This window comes from Alternaria rosae, assembly GCF_020736505.1.
Source record: "Alternaria rosae strain MPI-PUGE-AT-0040 chromosome Unknown BKA58scaffold_4, whole genome shotgun sequence".
NCBI lineage: Eukaryota > Fungi > Ascomycota > Dothideomycetes > Pleosporales > Pleosporaceae > Alternaria > Alternaria rosae.
In genome coordinates this window covers 2575696-2590208 of record NW_025763573.1, presented here as the reverse complement: position 1 = coordinate 2590208, position 14513 = coordinate 2575696, and the positions used below count along the sequence as shown (strand labels likewise).

At 53.2% G+C, this 14513-nt stretch overlaps 6 protein-coding genes across 6 annotated transcripts; 3 read left to right on the top strand and 3 right to left on the bottom strand.

Annotated features, from left to right (window-relative positions):
* Nucleotides 1-122: 122 nt before the first annotated feature.
* On the bottom strand, nt 123-3035 carry BKA58DRAFT_439200 (glycosyl hydrolase family 47-domain-containing protein; the record flags this gene model as incomplete). Its single annotated transcript, XM_046173660.1, has 2 exons — nt 123-417; nt 472-3035. The coding sequence occupies 2 exons, from the start codon at nt 3033-3035 to the stop codon at nt 123-125; spliced, it is 2859 nt and encodes a 952-aa protein (XP_046026709.1).
* A 457-nt stretch (nt 3036-3492) lies between these two features.
* On the bottom strand, nt 3493-6092 carry BKA58DRAFT_383525 (T-complex protein 1 subunit zeta). Its single transcript, XM_046170188.1, has 11 exons — nt 5958-6092; nt 5858-5911; nt 5767-5807; nt 5698-5719; nt 5608-5649; nt 5537-5557; nt 5316-5489; nt 4570-5265; nt 4220-4523; nt 3979-4169; nt 3493-3929 (listed from the first exon to the last, which is right to left on the bottom strand). The coding sequence occupies exons 1-11, from the start codon at nt 5997-5999 to the stop codon at nt 3894-3896; spliced, it is 1623 nt and encodes a 540-aa protein (XP_046026708.1). The 5' UTR covers nt 6000-6092; the 3' UTR covers nt 3493-3893.
* Nucleotides 6093-6201: 109 nt separating this feature from the next.
* Nucleotides 6202-8374, top strand: BKA58DRAFT_337582 (nucleolar protein 5A). The gene is made up of 3 exons (XM_046168278.1): nt 6202-6779; nt 6831-6931; nt 6988-8374. Exons 1-3 carry the CDS (start codon nt 6280-6282, stop codon nt 7932-7934), a joined length of 1548 nt encoding a protein of 515 aa, XP_046026707.1. The 5' UTR covers nt 6202-6279; the 3' UTR covers nt 7935-8374.
* Nucleotides 8375-9023: 649 nt separating this feature from the next.
* BKA58DRAFT_161037 (uncharacterized protein) lies at nt 9024-11440 on the top strand. The gene is made up of 2 exons (XM_046164966.1): nt 9024-10808; nt 10857-11440. Exons 1-2 carry the CDS (start codon nt 9247-9249, stop codon nt 11098-11100), a joined length of 1806 nt encoding a protein of 601 aa, XP_046026706.1. The 5' UTR covers nt 9024-9246; the 3' UTR covers nt 11101-11440.
* Nucleotides 11441-13004, top strand: BKA58DRAFT_161038 (uncharacterized protein). Its single transcript, XM_046164967.1, has 4 exons — nt 11441-11903; nt 11954-12239; nt 12376-12586; nt 12664-13004. Exons 1-4 carry the CDS (start codon nt 11780-11782, stop codon nt 12913-12915), a joined length of 873 nt encoding a protein of 290 aa, XP_046026705.1. The 5' UTR covers nt 11441-11779; the 3' UTR covers nt 12916-13004.
* Nucleotides 13005-13074: 70 nt separating this feature from the next.
* On the bottom strand, nt 13075-14425 carry BKA58DRAFT_383517 (uncharacterized protein). Its single transcript, XM_046170187.1, has one exon. It carries the CDS (start codon nt 14140-14142, stop codon nt 13093-13095), a length of 1050 nt encoding a protein of 349 aa, XP_046026704.1. The 5' UTR covers nt 14143-14425; the 3' UTR covers nt 13075-13092.
* Nucleotides 14426-14513: the final 88 nt, after the last annotated feature.

Sequence of the window (14513 nt, the reverse complement as noted above, 5' to 3'; positions counted from 1 at the left end):
TGTTATGAGACTTGACGATCTTGTATCTTAATGACGACTGTCCAATGCATTCAGGATGATATCAACACTCCCCGAACTCCAAACATGAACATTCAATAGTTATCCGAACCCACTAATACCATCTATGTAGGTCGTTTGAAAGGATGCGCCTCGGTATTCAATACCCACTCATCCAAGCTAATCAAATCTTCCTCGGCAAACAAGAGGTAAAAGTATTTCAGCGTTTCCGCTAACCAGAAACTCTCCATCTCGTCGTTGAGTTCCGGTACTAGCTTGGTAACGTCGTCAATGGCCGAGTTACCGTACTCAGTGGTTGTATGTTGCTCAATGGCAAGGAACATGCGCCAACCTGCGTCGCGCCAATGAGAATCGCCAGTTATGCGGTACATGTACCAGACGGACTCTATCGCTTCGGGCCTATATAGGTGTTAGATGTCAAGCTAGAGTACAGTTAGGGGGGAAGAGACTTACCGGAGAATGTAATTCTTTGCTCCGATCCTTGTAACGCCAGGCGGCAGACGATCCTCTTGAATCCTGTTTTCGACATATTCCTTGTGATTCAAGACTGGCTGCGGCGAGTAGACATATGGGAAATTTGGCAAAGTCAGATCTGGCTGCGGCGCAAGTTCCGCAATGTTCAGCGCAGGTTGGACTTTGGTTGGCGGACCCTCGCCCTCCTCAGACTCCCCGCCCATAACCGATTCGTGATCTTGCAGGGCGCTGGCAGAAGCAGAAGGCATGTGTGCGATTTCCACATCATCCACTAGCCCGGCAAGTTGACGCTTATCTAGCGTATCAGCGAATACCATGGTAGATGTGGCCTTGGCTTCAACTGCAGCAGCTATGGTAGGTGTAGGTAGTGCGGTCATAGCAGCCAGTTGTGCTTCGTACCATGATGAAGCAGAGTGGATCTGCGACTCGTATACTTTGCGCTGCTCTTTGTAACTCTCCATTCGAGCCTCATACCGTGGATCAATGTACTCCCAATAAGCCGTCTCGTTCCACGCACATTCCTTTCTGTCCTCACAAGGGGCAACCTCGAACGATTCCGGCATGATACCGGTTGGTGTCATACTGTAACTCCAGACACAGCCCTCGGTTAGCTTCTTCGCGATCTCGAGATCGTCGGGGCGATCAAACAGCTTTGCGCCCATGCCAAACATGCCGCCAGCAAAACAGGTAAGATGTGCGTTTTCAGCGACGAGGTCACCGATTTTGGCATCGTCAATGTTGGACGGGACATTCAATTTGCCTGAGAAGAGAACATCTTCCCCTTTCGGAAGCATCGGTCGGAATAGCAAGTGCTTCTTGACAACATCCATCGACTGTTCGTACATGGATCGGTACTTCTCGATCTGACCACCGAGGAGCAAGTACTGTTTTGGTAGATATTCGTATGTAGAGTCTGACATACCACCAAGCGTGAACTCTTCGCGGCCATAGCTGGAGCTTGATGTGAATCCTTGGGGTATGCACTCCGGGGGTGTCGGCATGGTGTTGGAGGCAGATGAGGTCGAAGTGGCGCCCTGGGCATTGAGCGCCCCCTTTGGTGGCTCAGATCCATCGACATCAAGCTGTCGCCTTTCTACTGGACTGCTGTCCCAATTCTTGATTTGCGCCTTCCCGGCCGTTCCGGGGACTACAGACTCTTCCTTTGCGCCCGAGTCGACTGGAAAATCGTCTGACGCAAGCATGACTGGCTCTGGCAACTCCAAAGGCACGTACTTCTTGCCATCTGGAGATAGTTCCTCGGTGGGAGAAGGGGTAGCAGAACCGGCTTGGGTTGATAGCTGATCATTTAGGTAATCTTCTGGGGCTTTGAGAGGCTCTTGAGGAGGCAAATCGACGTATCGTCTACCACACCCGGAAGCGTCCAGGTACGTAGGCCACATCCCGGGGAGTTGAGTTTTGCCTTGGAATTCCTCGAGATGATCCGTGATGCGCGCAATAGCATCGTAGTATTTGTGCTCACCCGTAAGCTGCGCAAGTCGGGTAAATTCCATAGATAGGGAACCTATCTCGGCAAGAACAACGTGTGAACTGGCGCGGTGCTGTTGGGACGCGAAATCGGGTCTCCAATAATAGTACGTCTCTGGCATGTGGTTCGGTGTGTCAAAGGCGCTGATGAGAATTTCGGCAAGCTCCACTGCCTTGCTTAGCAGGTTTTTGTACTTCTTGTCGCTCAAGTCGTAGGCGGCCAGCAGCCCACCGAGATAGCGAATTGTCGTTTCGAACAAGGGAATATCTGCGCGTGGGGTGGTGGTGAAATCGATATTGTCCACTGCTTTGACTGCCTCTTCAAACTCGTCCTTGAGTCCCATGATCCACAACGTATCCAAGGCATCGACCAGCGTTGCGCCCCAGTGTGCGAAAGGATCTCTGAAAGTGCCCGACTGTGGCCGTAACTCGTCGTGTAGCCAGGCATTCGCCTTGTATCCTTCCCATGACTTCTTTGCCACGCTCCTGATCTTATCCAGCTTTGCAACCCTGTCGACCTTGGCTATATCATCTTCCTTCTTGAACTCGGCCTGTATCTTTGGTATGGTTTTGGGCGTGCCCGATGGCAGCTTGATGAGCGATTCGGGGGCTACGGGAAAATGCTCGGGAAGCTTCGTCCAGTGGATCGCATCGATGATCGATGATGGTTCTGATGCAGGGTTCGCGATGGCGGGCTGGCCGTGAGGCTGCGGTCGGATGGGTGTAGGGATAGAGGGCTTCTGCTGCTGCTCTGTGACAGCAGGGCTCAATGTCGACGATACAGCCGGAGTCTTCACAGGAGGTGGCGTTCGAAGCGACTGCGACGTGCTAGCAGCGGGCACATCCAGCTTCAGACTCCTCGTCTCGTGCGCCACAGCAGGACGCGGCTTCGTGTCCGCCTGCGGAGCCTCCTCAGCGTCGCCTTTCAGACCAGCTGCCCCAACCGCATTCGATGCGGCTTCTCTCCATGCTGCGGTCGAGCCTCCAAATTTGTATAGCGCTAGTACAGCAACAACAGCGAAGACTAAAAAGGCGCGGTAACGTCGATATCGAAACATGGCCCGAGGGAGTGTGTGGAATCGAAATGCGGGTATCGGTTGCGCTGCGTCGCCAGATAGGGAATGAGAGGGTGGAAGGAACGTATGGTATGACTACGTTGTCACTGCCATCGGAGCGCGAACGAGGGGGAAGGGAGCAAGAGTTCGAGCTACCAGCCAGCGAGTGAACGACAGTGGCTGTTTTGGCCGTCTTGTTTCCAACAGGCTTGGCATGCACGCCCTGGAGATCTATTGATGGGTCTGTTGTAGATCTTTCGCGCGCCAAGTGCATCGCTGATTCAGAATGCGTAGAGATGCAAGTACATTACAAGGAGTCTGGGACCTGTCTTCTCACAAGACACGTATTCACTGCTGTCGCTACCCATTCGGCACTCTCCCAACTTCACGATGCCCTGCGCTACCGAGGCCATGCCCCCGCACCAGAGCAGCATCCGTCCTAGCCGAACGCTAAATTTAAGCTTAAATCACCCTGGTCGGATAGGGGTCCAGCATTTCCCAGCTGGGCATCTTTGCACGTGTTTCAGCGTGCAGAGCCACCTGGGCAGTCTCAACCCACCCTCATAAACGATGTCTCTTTAGGCGACGACTTGACGAGTAGAATTTTTTGACTCTGAAGAAGAAAGCAGAACATGAAACATAATCACGCTTTGCGGAGCTAGACTGGCCATGTGACGTGGTCGTATTATTTTAATCTATTTAGACAGTCGGCATGCAACACCCGCGCGGATCAGGTTGTGAGCCACGATATAGCTTTTCCTCCAGCTGTCCGCTTGCTCTGCACTTCTATGTGGCTAGAACGTTGCTCCAGCAATGATGCTGTGGTGGCGTGTCTGATCGTCCAGAGATAATGCGACATGATTATTGCTCCTCGCCGCCAGGTCCAGGTTGTCGTCCCTATTCATCAATTAGCTTCAGCCGTCTGAAAGGACGTGCTTCTACTCACCATTTGTCGTGCCTTCAGCATCTCGTCGCATAGCAGCAAGTTCGATGCGATACCGGTAGCGGACGCTATGGCGTTGCGCAGAACTCGGAACGAATCGTAGACACCTTCTTGGGTAGGGTCCATGGCTTCTCCGGTTGCAAGGTTCAGACCAACAACATTGCCCTCGGCATGCTCGTCTTGCAATGCAGCCACTGTCACCTAGTAAGCACAGTTCGACTAAGGGAGGCAACACGATACTTACGTGAGTCTTGGATATCATGACCTGAGTTGGCTGCCAGGGTCTTAGGAATGACAAGCAGAGCGTCCGCAAAAGCTGAGACACCCCACTTTGCTTTGCCCTTGACCGTCTTCTTGAATTGCTCGCTCTCAAGATGAGCCGCGCATGCAACTTGGAAAGCGCCTCCGCCTGGTACGACGCTTCCGTCGACGATCATGTTGTACACACTCCGTAAACCGTCGCGAACGGCGTCCTTGATCTGAGCAATAGTGTGCGTATTTGGGCCCTTGATGAGTAGAGTGACGGACTTCGGCTCCTTGACATCTTCCTGTTCGTTGTAAGTACATGTCCCTGAAATTGCAAGGTCCACTTACGATGAATGTGTACTTCTCCTCACCCAGCTGGTGCTCGTAAACGAGACCTGCCCATCCGAGGACATCGGGTGTCATGTCATCTACGCTGTTTTGTGACGTACCGCCGCACACCAGCTGGAGACGCTCCATGTTCCTCCTCTTCGCCCTCCTTAGTGCGAAGATTCCGTTCTTGACAAGGACGTCCAAGCTGAGCGGGTCAATACCCTTCTGGTTTATTATCACGAAGCCCTTCTTAGGGTCGTCTCCGCAGACTTCCTTCTTGAGCTCAACAATCTTCCTCAGCTTCTCGTCAACGAAGCGTCGCTCGCTCTCGACGAGCTTCTCTCGCTGTTCTGCGCTCGAGTAGTAGAAGCCAGAATTGATTTCAGACTTTTCGTACTCTAAGCTGACGTTGAGAGTCAGGATGTATGCGTTCTCCACCCTCTTGGCCATATCCGGATGCCTTGCGCCGTGATCCAGAGCAAGACCTCTAATGAGCTGTGTGTCGGCGGCGGTGCGATGTTGCATGGTCATAATCTCAACCATGTGCAGATCTGGCTTTGCGGGCGCTTGATAGATGGCAAGGACAGCGTCGACGATGTCAGGAGTCAATTGCTCGGCGAGCGAGCTGTTGATCTTGGTGGATAGCGACGTTCTCGCGACAGAGAGGAGAAGCTCGCGGTCGACTTCTTTGGTGAGCTTGAACTCGTCAAGGAACTGTACATGGTCAGCTAATCTTCACTGGGCCAGCTGTCCAATGTCTGTACCTTCAGTGACTCCGTCTTCGCGATGTCGTAACCATCTGCTATCACTCGTGGGTGGAGACCTTCGGCGATGTATCGATCAGCCTGCTTCAGCAGCTCTCCAACCAACAGTACCACCGATGTTGTTCCATCACCTGTGATCTCATCCTGCGCTGTTGCTGCTCGTGCAATCATAACCTGGCTTGTTTGAGTCGCGATCCGAGAAGGGATGGGGTAGAACGTACGGCAGTGGGATTTTGGATTTGCTGGACTGCGGTTAGCTTTTTGCAGATACTGTTGTAGGGCGGTCTCATACCATTTCTTTGAGCAGAACGCTTCCATCTTTTGTGAGCTTGATCTAGAGAGATGGTCAGACGTGCCATATGTATCGTTCGGGTGGCCATACTCCTCCGGCGCCATCTACAAGCCTGTACTTATTAGCCTCCTGCCTGAAAGATTGATTGTTGATGCTTACATCTTCAGTGTGCCGCGGGGTCCCAGGTTGGATGCAAGCACCTAATACCAGAGTCAGACGGGCTCATGTCTTTACTCTAGACATTCCATACCTGCTGTAGGCCCTCACCAGCCGAGATGTTTACACGGAGAGCTTCCCCGCGCCTCTGTGTCTTGTTAGCAGTGTCTCTACGCTGCGAAGAAGCGGCGTACCCTCGACTCGGCCTTGGGGTTGAGTAGTTGTGCGGCCGACATGGTGAACAGAATCTATGCGGGTATCGAACAGTGCAGTAATCAAGCAGAGTGTGTGGCGGGGCAAGATGCAGTTTCCGCGTGCCTGTCGCGTCCCTCTTCTCTGAACATTGAATTCTGAGCGGGCGGCCTGCTAGCGTCGTTGGAGCTCGGACCCCGAACGCAAAAAAGTTCAATTGGAAGCTGCGACCTTCCATCGCGACCGACCACCTCCCACAGCCGAACCTCTCAGCCCGTCGCGCACGAATTCCGCAATACCTGCGCGCTACCAGCTAACGCCACGATGAGTGTAGACTATCTGCTACACGAAAGCCCTGTCGGCTATGCCGTCTTCAAGGTCATCCTCCAGCCCGACACCATTGGCAGCCGCCTCGCCGAAGTGCAGAAGGCCGTGCAAGACCTCGATAAATTCGGAAAGACGGTAGAGCTCGTGGGCCTTGCGCCGTTCCAGGGAACCCAAGATGCGCTCTCTGAGATCAACGATGTCTCAGAAGGCATCATGTCCGACTTCCTGCGGGCCACACTCGAGACAAACCTCCCCAAGGCCGGAAAGAAGAAGACAATCACCCTCGGAGTGAGCGAGAGGAACTTGGCGGGTAGCATCAAGTCTGCCTTCCCCAACCTCGCCTGCGAAACCAGCGACACCTCTGAAGTCGTCTCTGATTTGCTCCGTGGCCTGCGCCAGCACAGCGGCAAGCTGATCAAGAAGCTTCAGCCAGGTGACATTGACCGTTCCATCCTTGGTCTGGGACACGCCTACTCCCGAGGAAAGGTCAAGTTCAGGTATGTCTCAGGATAAAATGCGCACGACCTGTATACTGACTCGCAGCGCAGCGTTCAGAAGCAGGACAACCACATCATCCAGGCGATCGCAACGCTCGACCAGATCGACAAGGATCTCAACACCTTCTGCATGAGGTTGAGGGAGAACTATGGTATGTTCATCCATGTCTGAAGACTTGGAACAGCTGCTAATCTGGTACTTCTTCAGGCTGGCACTTCCCCGAGCTCGCCAAAATTGTCAACAGCAACGAACAATATGCCAAGGTCGTCTTGCAAATTGGTGACAAGTCGCGCTTGAGCGATGAGGACCTCCACGACCTCGCTGCTGTCGTCGATGACGACGAGAGTGTTGCGCAAGCAATCATCAACGCTGCGAGGACCTCCATGGGTCGCGATCTGTCTGCAGCTGACATGGAGATTGTTATGGCTTTCGCAAAGAGAACCGCTTCTCTAGCTGCCTACCGCAAGCAGCTCAGCAACTACCTTGGAAGCCGCATGAACCAGGTTGCTCCTAACCTGGCTGCCCTGATCGGTGACACCGTTGGTGCACGTCTTATCTCCAAGGCCGGTTCTTTGACCAACCTTTCGAAATACCCTGCCAGTACCGTTCAGATTCTCGGTGCCGAGAAGGCTCTTTTCAGAGCTCTCAAGACCAAGGGAAACACCCCCAAGTACGGTCTGATCTACCACAGTTCGTTCATCGGCCGCACTGGTCAGAAGTCAAAGGGAAGGATCTCGCGTTTCCTTGCCAATAAGTGCTCTATTGCCTCCAGGATCGACAACTTCTCTGATACTCCAACATCCAAGTTCGGTGAAGCTCTCAAGCGCCAGGTCGATGAGCGCATTGAATTTTACGCATCCGGTGCCCCTCCTGCTAAGAACGCGGCGGTCATGCAAGCTGCCATGAACTCGGTTCTGGCTGACATTGGCGTTGAAGACCCCACCGCAACGGCTACTGAGGATGTTGAGATGGCTGATGGCGTCACCGCAGCTGCTACTGAGCAGGCCGTACGCAAGGACAAGAAGGACAAGAAGAAGTCGAAGAAGTCGGGCGACGACGAGGCTTCTGAGAAGAAGTCCAAGAAGGAGAAGAAGCGAAAGGCCGCGGATGAGGAGGATGGCGAGAAGAAGAAGAAGAAGAAGAGCAAGGCGTGATGATCTGCCCTTGCGCAGCTGTACTCATACCCTTCGCGCATTCTGTATCGGCGTTTTATGATGTGTCGGTGTTTCTGGAGTTGATTTCTGTACTAGTGGGAGAGGACTGGATCTGGGCTATGAGTCTCCACACGCCGTTCACGAATGGTGGACGGTTCTGTATATCTCGAGCTGTCATGAAAGTTACAAAAGCATGATTCTACTATATTTTGAGCCTAACGTGATGATGGCAGCGTTCGCGTATCTAGAGCCGACCAGGGTGAGGCGTTCCTGAAAGGCCAACCTATGAGAGACCCCTGCAAGAGATCGGCACATCAGCCACATGCAACCGAACTGCAGGACAGCCGTGTAGAACGACTATCTATAGAATACTACATGGTGAACGACGGCATGAGTTGCAGATGTTTGCGCATCACTGTCAAAGGGTAGAAGTCGTCCCCATTAAATGCAGGTGCTCTTTGCGGCGATCCGCAGATACGCAGGGCAATCAACATCACGCAGCGGCTAATGCGCCTCTTTGTACGTCGCATGTTCACGGTGCAATCGAAGAGATGGATCACGATTTGTTTGCTTATGACGAGAAGAAGAGAGGCAATTAGGCATCGCAGCATCATCGAAGCAGAATGGTACGGCAAAGGGGTTGTTGCTGCACATATAGGCCGTGGCGGCGCTCATGGACGTGTCAATATGTCATGTTTGATACGCCTCAGACCCGACACAGCAGCCGGCATAGACCCAGGGTTCATTCACAGTGGGCAGCCCCGGACTTGTCGCTGCTCTGGCGTAAACTGTTTTTCTGTTCTAGGGCTCGTCGTAACCCAAGCTTTGGCCCGCTGCTGTCCCAAATCGCTCGAATGCCTACTTGAAGCCCTGAACCCCCCGAGCACGACTGAAGTCGTCTGTCGCACTTTCTCTTCCTCTATTGTTCTCTCTCTTTCCTGTACAATTTTCTAACGCTGCAACTACCTTTCCATCGATACAGCTCTCGCGGAGGCGGCTGCCATCAAACTCTCGTTAGAGATCGAAACTTGGTGTTCCTTGCCGTGCATCAGACGCTCTTTAGACATCTCCCGCGCCGGCTCCCGGCTGCACCTCGACTTTGGTGTTCTCGCAAGCCATTGCAGTAGTCTGCTATCCACGCTTTTTCTGGTGTTGAGTCTACAAACGCGCTCAGCCAGCACCAGCGCCCTGAATCTGCCTGCGCGCCTTCGCCGCTCACATCGGGAACTTCTCTCAACCTTTTCTATTGTCGTCTGCACTAGACGCGCCCCGGTGCCCTTCTGGGGATTGTGTCGACCTAGTGTTCGGCGCCATGGCCGACGATGCATCTTCGCCGGGCAGTCTAAGCTCGCCCCCGCACTCGCCTGAGGGCACTCCGACAGCGACTATCCGCGCAGCTGCAGGTGGTGTTGGTGTTGGAACTAGCACGCCAACCCCTGCAACTGCATCGCCAGCTCCACGCGGCCTTACTGCGAACGGCCAGCCACGCAAGAAGCCAGGTCCGAAACCAAAGGCCAAAGACCCCAGTGCACCAGAGCCAGAAAAGAAGACAAGAAAGCCCCGTAAGTCGGAGCCCAAGGACCCAAATGCCGCGCCTGCGCCACGGAAGAGGAGGACAAAGGCATCGCTGGAGGCACAGGCGCAACCAGCCGCACAGGTCGTCGACGAGAAACCGCCTGTGCAGCTATCACCCATACCACAGACTGGGCCCAGTGAATCTGTCCCTGCTTTGCAAGCCGAGCAGCCGCCTGCAGTCGCGCAGCCAACCCGTATGTTGAGCAATCCCGAGCCGACTCTTCACAGTAACCCAAATCTCTCTCATATCAGCGTTGCGCCCTCAACACCACGGCCATCCAGTTCAGGCCAAAGATATGATCCCATCCGAGGCGACACCTTTGAGTCAAAACCGCAGCCCCCAGCAAGCGCGCCTCCGCCGCCTGTTTCACCCCCGATCAACCACCGTGCGAGTGCGTCACCTTCCATCACAAGTCTCATTGACCCGCCATCTGCCAGCAACTCCTTCTATTCACACCCTGCCAAGCTCCAACAACAGGCATCTATCACGTCCGCACCCGTGTCACCTGCCGCCTTCTCCACGCGACCAGCGTCGGTCCTTCCTTCTCAAGACTACTCACCTCAACTCCAACAACAGCAACCGCAAACATCCCTTCAGAACCACGCTCAGCCGTATCCCACTACATCATCAGGCCCGACTCCCATGGACATTGATACCGAGCCCAGTAAGCCAGCATCCGTCCCAATGGCAAAAGAAAATTCCACAAACTCCGGTACCCTCTCCCAGTCTAATGCTCCCACTCCACCCGCCAAAACCGTCCGCCAGAAAGAGGCCCCGCCACCGCTGCCTTCCGGTAGCGGCCTCCTGTCAGGAACGCCATTCGGTCCTGTTGCCAATGCCAACGGCACATCTGAGACTCAAGGCACCAACATCTACTTGACTTTCGACCTGAAGGGACGCGAAAACGTCACCATCAACTTTGCACAAGAAGTCGAGAGGAAGTACGGCTTCGCTGCTCTGCATCCTCGCATCGCCGCACGAAAAGAGCGCCAGCGTCAGATCACGGCAGCAGGTGCAGCACTTGAGCGGGCAGCAGGTGGGGGCTCTAACGACGATCAGTCTGTCGACTTATCAGAGAACGAAAGCAACGTCGAGATGGGCGGTATGGACGATGAGACATCGGCCAAGGAGAATGGAGGCAAGAAGCGACGCAAGCGCAAGCAAGAAGATTACGACAAGGAGGACGACTTCATCGACGATACCGAGCTAGCTTGGGAACAACAAGCGCTCATGGCGAAAGACGGCTTTTTCGTCTACAGTGGCCCACTCGTCACCGAGGAGAAGCCAACTGTGGAGAGGTACGTAACCACCACAACTTCAGACCAAGTCAAACTAACATTAAGTAGGGCCGACGGTACCGTTAGACGTGGACGAGGACGAGGACGTGCCGGCACCGTACGAGGCGAGACGTCAGGCCGTGGCAGGGCACGTGGAGGAGGTCCAGGTTCTCGTGGTGGTTCTACTGTCCGCAAGCCCCGTGTTACCAAGGCTGATCGCGCACAAATGGAACAGGAGAAGGCAGCTCGAGAGTCTATGGCCAAAACCCTGACCAACATGTCTACTCACGCCGGCCAGGCTAGTGCCATGTAGCAACCGGACTTCGCCCAACGGTCAACCCTAAGTACGGTCAGGCGTGTCCTATCGATTACCATTCGCATTGGGAACCCCAGCATGGGCTTCCATTTCGTGTTCGATCCTTTTGTGTTTAGTTATCTGTACGATACTGTTGGCTAGGCAGATAACCCCAGTCGACACTGCAACAGCCATCTAGCTAGCAGTATGTAAAGTCGGGAGGCGTTAGTGTAGGCATTACTTTAGCCGGCGTTATTCTCCAGACGATTCAAAGTCGTTCTCAAGACCGTAGAACCATTACTCCAGAACCAGGGTTTTTCTTCCATCGCTGTCTGTCATTTTCCCTCTTTAGGATCGTTGTCGGAAGTGATGAGGACATAAGATATGCAACGCGGACAGAGTTCTGGAGCTCTAAGCGCATCTTGGACACTGCACTCTCTCAGTGAGCGACCGCTGCGTTTGTTCTAATTGAAGCGGTGAGTATGCGGCTCCTAGCTTTGCGCAGTCGCTCTTACCTCTCAAGGTACCTCTACGTCACGCTCGCGTATACCATCTTACACCCCACGCTGCCCAAACTTGCTACCTACTCGTTCAGGATTCTCATCAGGGTCGGTGTCCTCTTCTTCGTACACAACTGTCACTCAGTCTATACACACACACCATTCCGCTGAGCACCATTAGGAATCAGCAAAGTATCATGGTCGGTCTCACAGCTTACTGCACTCCTCTTCCCAACCACATAGCCCTCAGCGAGCACTCACGCAGATTCTACGACGGGACGTATAAGTGGGATTCGGAAGGCTTTACCGATGACGTTGGAGGTCAGTGCGATGTACAGGTAAACAATTACCTCCACGACTGATCAATTTAGTCTATCGCGAATTTGACTGCTATGATCCTGCTGCTCGTGCTCCAACGCCCCTGCCACCGCTGTGCTTGAGCGACAACGATGAAGAGGCCGGCGCTGTGGAACAGAGGATCGACAGCGGAGAACAGAAAGCCCGGAAATTGGAAGAGGGGGCCGGAGTGTTTATCTTCGCGTCAAATATCGACAGCAAGGGTGGTTTTATCACTTTACGACGTGATGATCTATTTCGTGATCACGCCAATAGAGAGCGTCTCATCGGCAAAATGGAGAGTGTTTTGATCGAAAGCAAGTATGTATCACACTAGACCCTCTCGCGTATAGCTAGGAGCGTACGTGTGGAGCGATACTTCACTTTCGCAGCCTTTTACAGCATTTTGGCCTCCAATCGGTGCGTGCCATCTCGGACAAGCTGACTTGAGTGATAGATCAAAGAAGATGTACTTGACTCTGGAAGAGTGCTGCAGCGCGTGTGGCATTCCTGAACACCTCAGCCCCATGAAAAATTCGCCAAAGCAACAAAATATCAAATTCGTCACGCCTTTAAAAACGACCAAATCGGACCCACGCATGTTCTTCTCGCCTTCAGAGTTGTCAGACTGTCCTTCGGATATATCAGAGTGGGATGTTGACAACCCCGTAAGTAAATATGAGGTATTCTGAAGCGAGACTACCATTGTTCCGTCTTACTGAATCAGTACTGACATTGGCTACAGGTGTTGAAGACGAGGACGTTTGAGAATCTGGTTATCGACGAAGAACTCAAACAAGGCAACGATGAGGAACCACCACAGAAGCCTACAACCCGCGGCGTTGCACGAAAGGTCAAGAGGAAGAAGTCGGCAGCAAAACCTATCAAGTCGTCGCCTACGATTGAGTCATTACAGACCGGCAGTTATACAAGGGGCACTGGGGAGGCATCAAGGCGTCGTTCCACGAGACTTAGTAGCTCTCAAGCTGGCAGATAAGTTCCGGCATTGACTTGAGGCGTTCAGCGGTGTTTCCGGATCAGGAGGTTTTGAGTTTGTCAGTAATCCTCCGGGACGGAAGTATCTTAATTGGCGTAGAGAACAGAGCGAACTTGATTAATGAGGTGCGATAGTTCAACATAATACTTCGAATAACGATAGTCCTATGTATTTCCATCAAAACCCGTCACCTTCCCAAAAAAAAATGTCTCCACATCTCTCTGTCTCAGCATGTTCGTGATAAAGCGCACACCTCGACCCCCTCCAAGGCTTGCAAGCCTCCCACTTCTTAACCTTCTTCACATTCCTCTCTTCACCATCTGCTCCACCCAGCACACTCCTCTCTTCTTCCACAACCTCGAATCTCCCAACCTCCCACCGTGCCATCGCAACGCCTCTCTGAACACATGCCGTACAAAACGCCACACAGCAGTCCTCACAAGCCACCGCTCCACATCTAGGTGCCAGTACAATCCCACAATAACCACACCCGCGAGTCGCGTGCCAGGACACGGGACACCACATGCGCAACCTATGCCGCTGCATAGCCTGTGCACACGGCCTTTTCAGATGCACAGTCAGATCGCGGAGGAACTCTGCATGCCAAAGGCCCGCATGCAATTCCAGCAATCTATCCGTCTTCTTGAAAGAAAAGAGATCTAGAACAAGCGTACGGAGAGGTGCCGAGTCACGGATGTCTTCGTACAAGATACGTGTATCGGAGGGTGTTAGCACGCTATTCGTTTCATCGGCCAGGTCGCTTATCGTGTCTATGATGGCGTTTCTTGCGCCTTCGAGTCCTAGGCGGTCGGCTAGAGCGTAGACGTGCAGAAGGGTGTAGTATGCTGGTTTTCGGTCTTTATAGGGAATCGGTAGGGCTTGGTCGTAGAGCCAGGTGACGAGGAGTTGGAAGTGGTCGACTGGGACATCGTCGAGTGTTATGCTGTTGTTGCTAGATTCTGCAAAGGGTCCTGTGAGCGCGACGCGGAAGTACGAGGACTTTGATGTGAGGAGGCTGGTCTGGATCTGGAATGGCGTAAGTTGGGAGCCGACTAAGATTGTGCTGATAGTGGTGAAGTCAGAGACGTTCGCTCTGGTAAGATATGAGTTTGAGTCGGTTTTTGGTATATGTCGAGAGGCTTTGAATGTGTATGGTGGTGGAAGATTTGGGAATGGATTGCGACCTGCGTCGTTACCAACGGTGTGTGGGCTAATGTTGCGCGTCATGCCTTGTGAGTCAGTTGTGCATGACCTGTCTTCCTCACAAGCTTATCGATCGTTGTCCGTCAAACGCGCCAGTTGGTATCGATCGACACTCCGTTAAATGTTGGAGAAATACGGAGGAGACTTGGTATGGTCAGTAGTAGCCTCGAGCTTTGAAGAGGGGGATGCAGTCATCACAGGCAGACCGTCATTCAGAGTCACGGAACGTTGTTTCGAAATGTACCCTTGACCGCACCCACGGCAGTGACAACGAACAAACTCCTTTGCGGAACTTCATTGAGTGAACAATCATCTTGTGTGTACGCGCGGATGACGAACGGTAGCTTTGTTGTTGGCCCAGCAAACGCCGCGCCGTAAGCTGGTCTTTGTCTCGA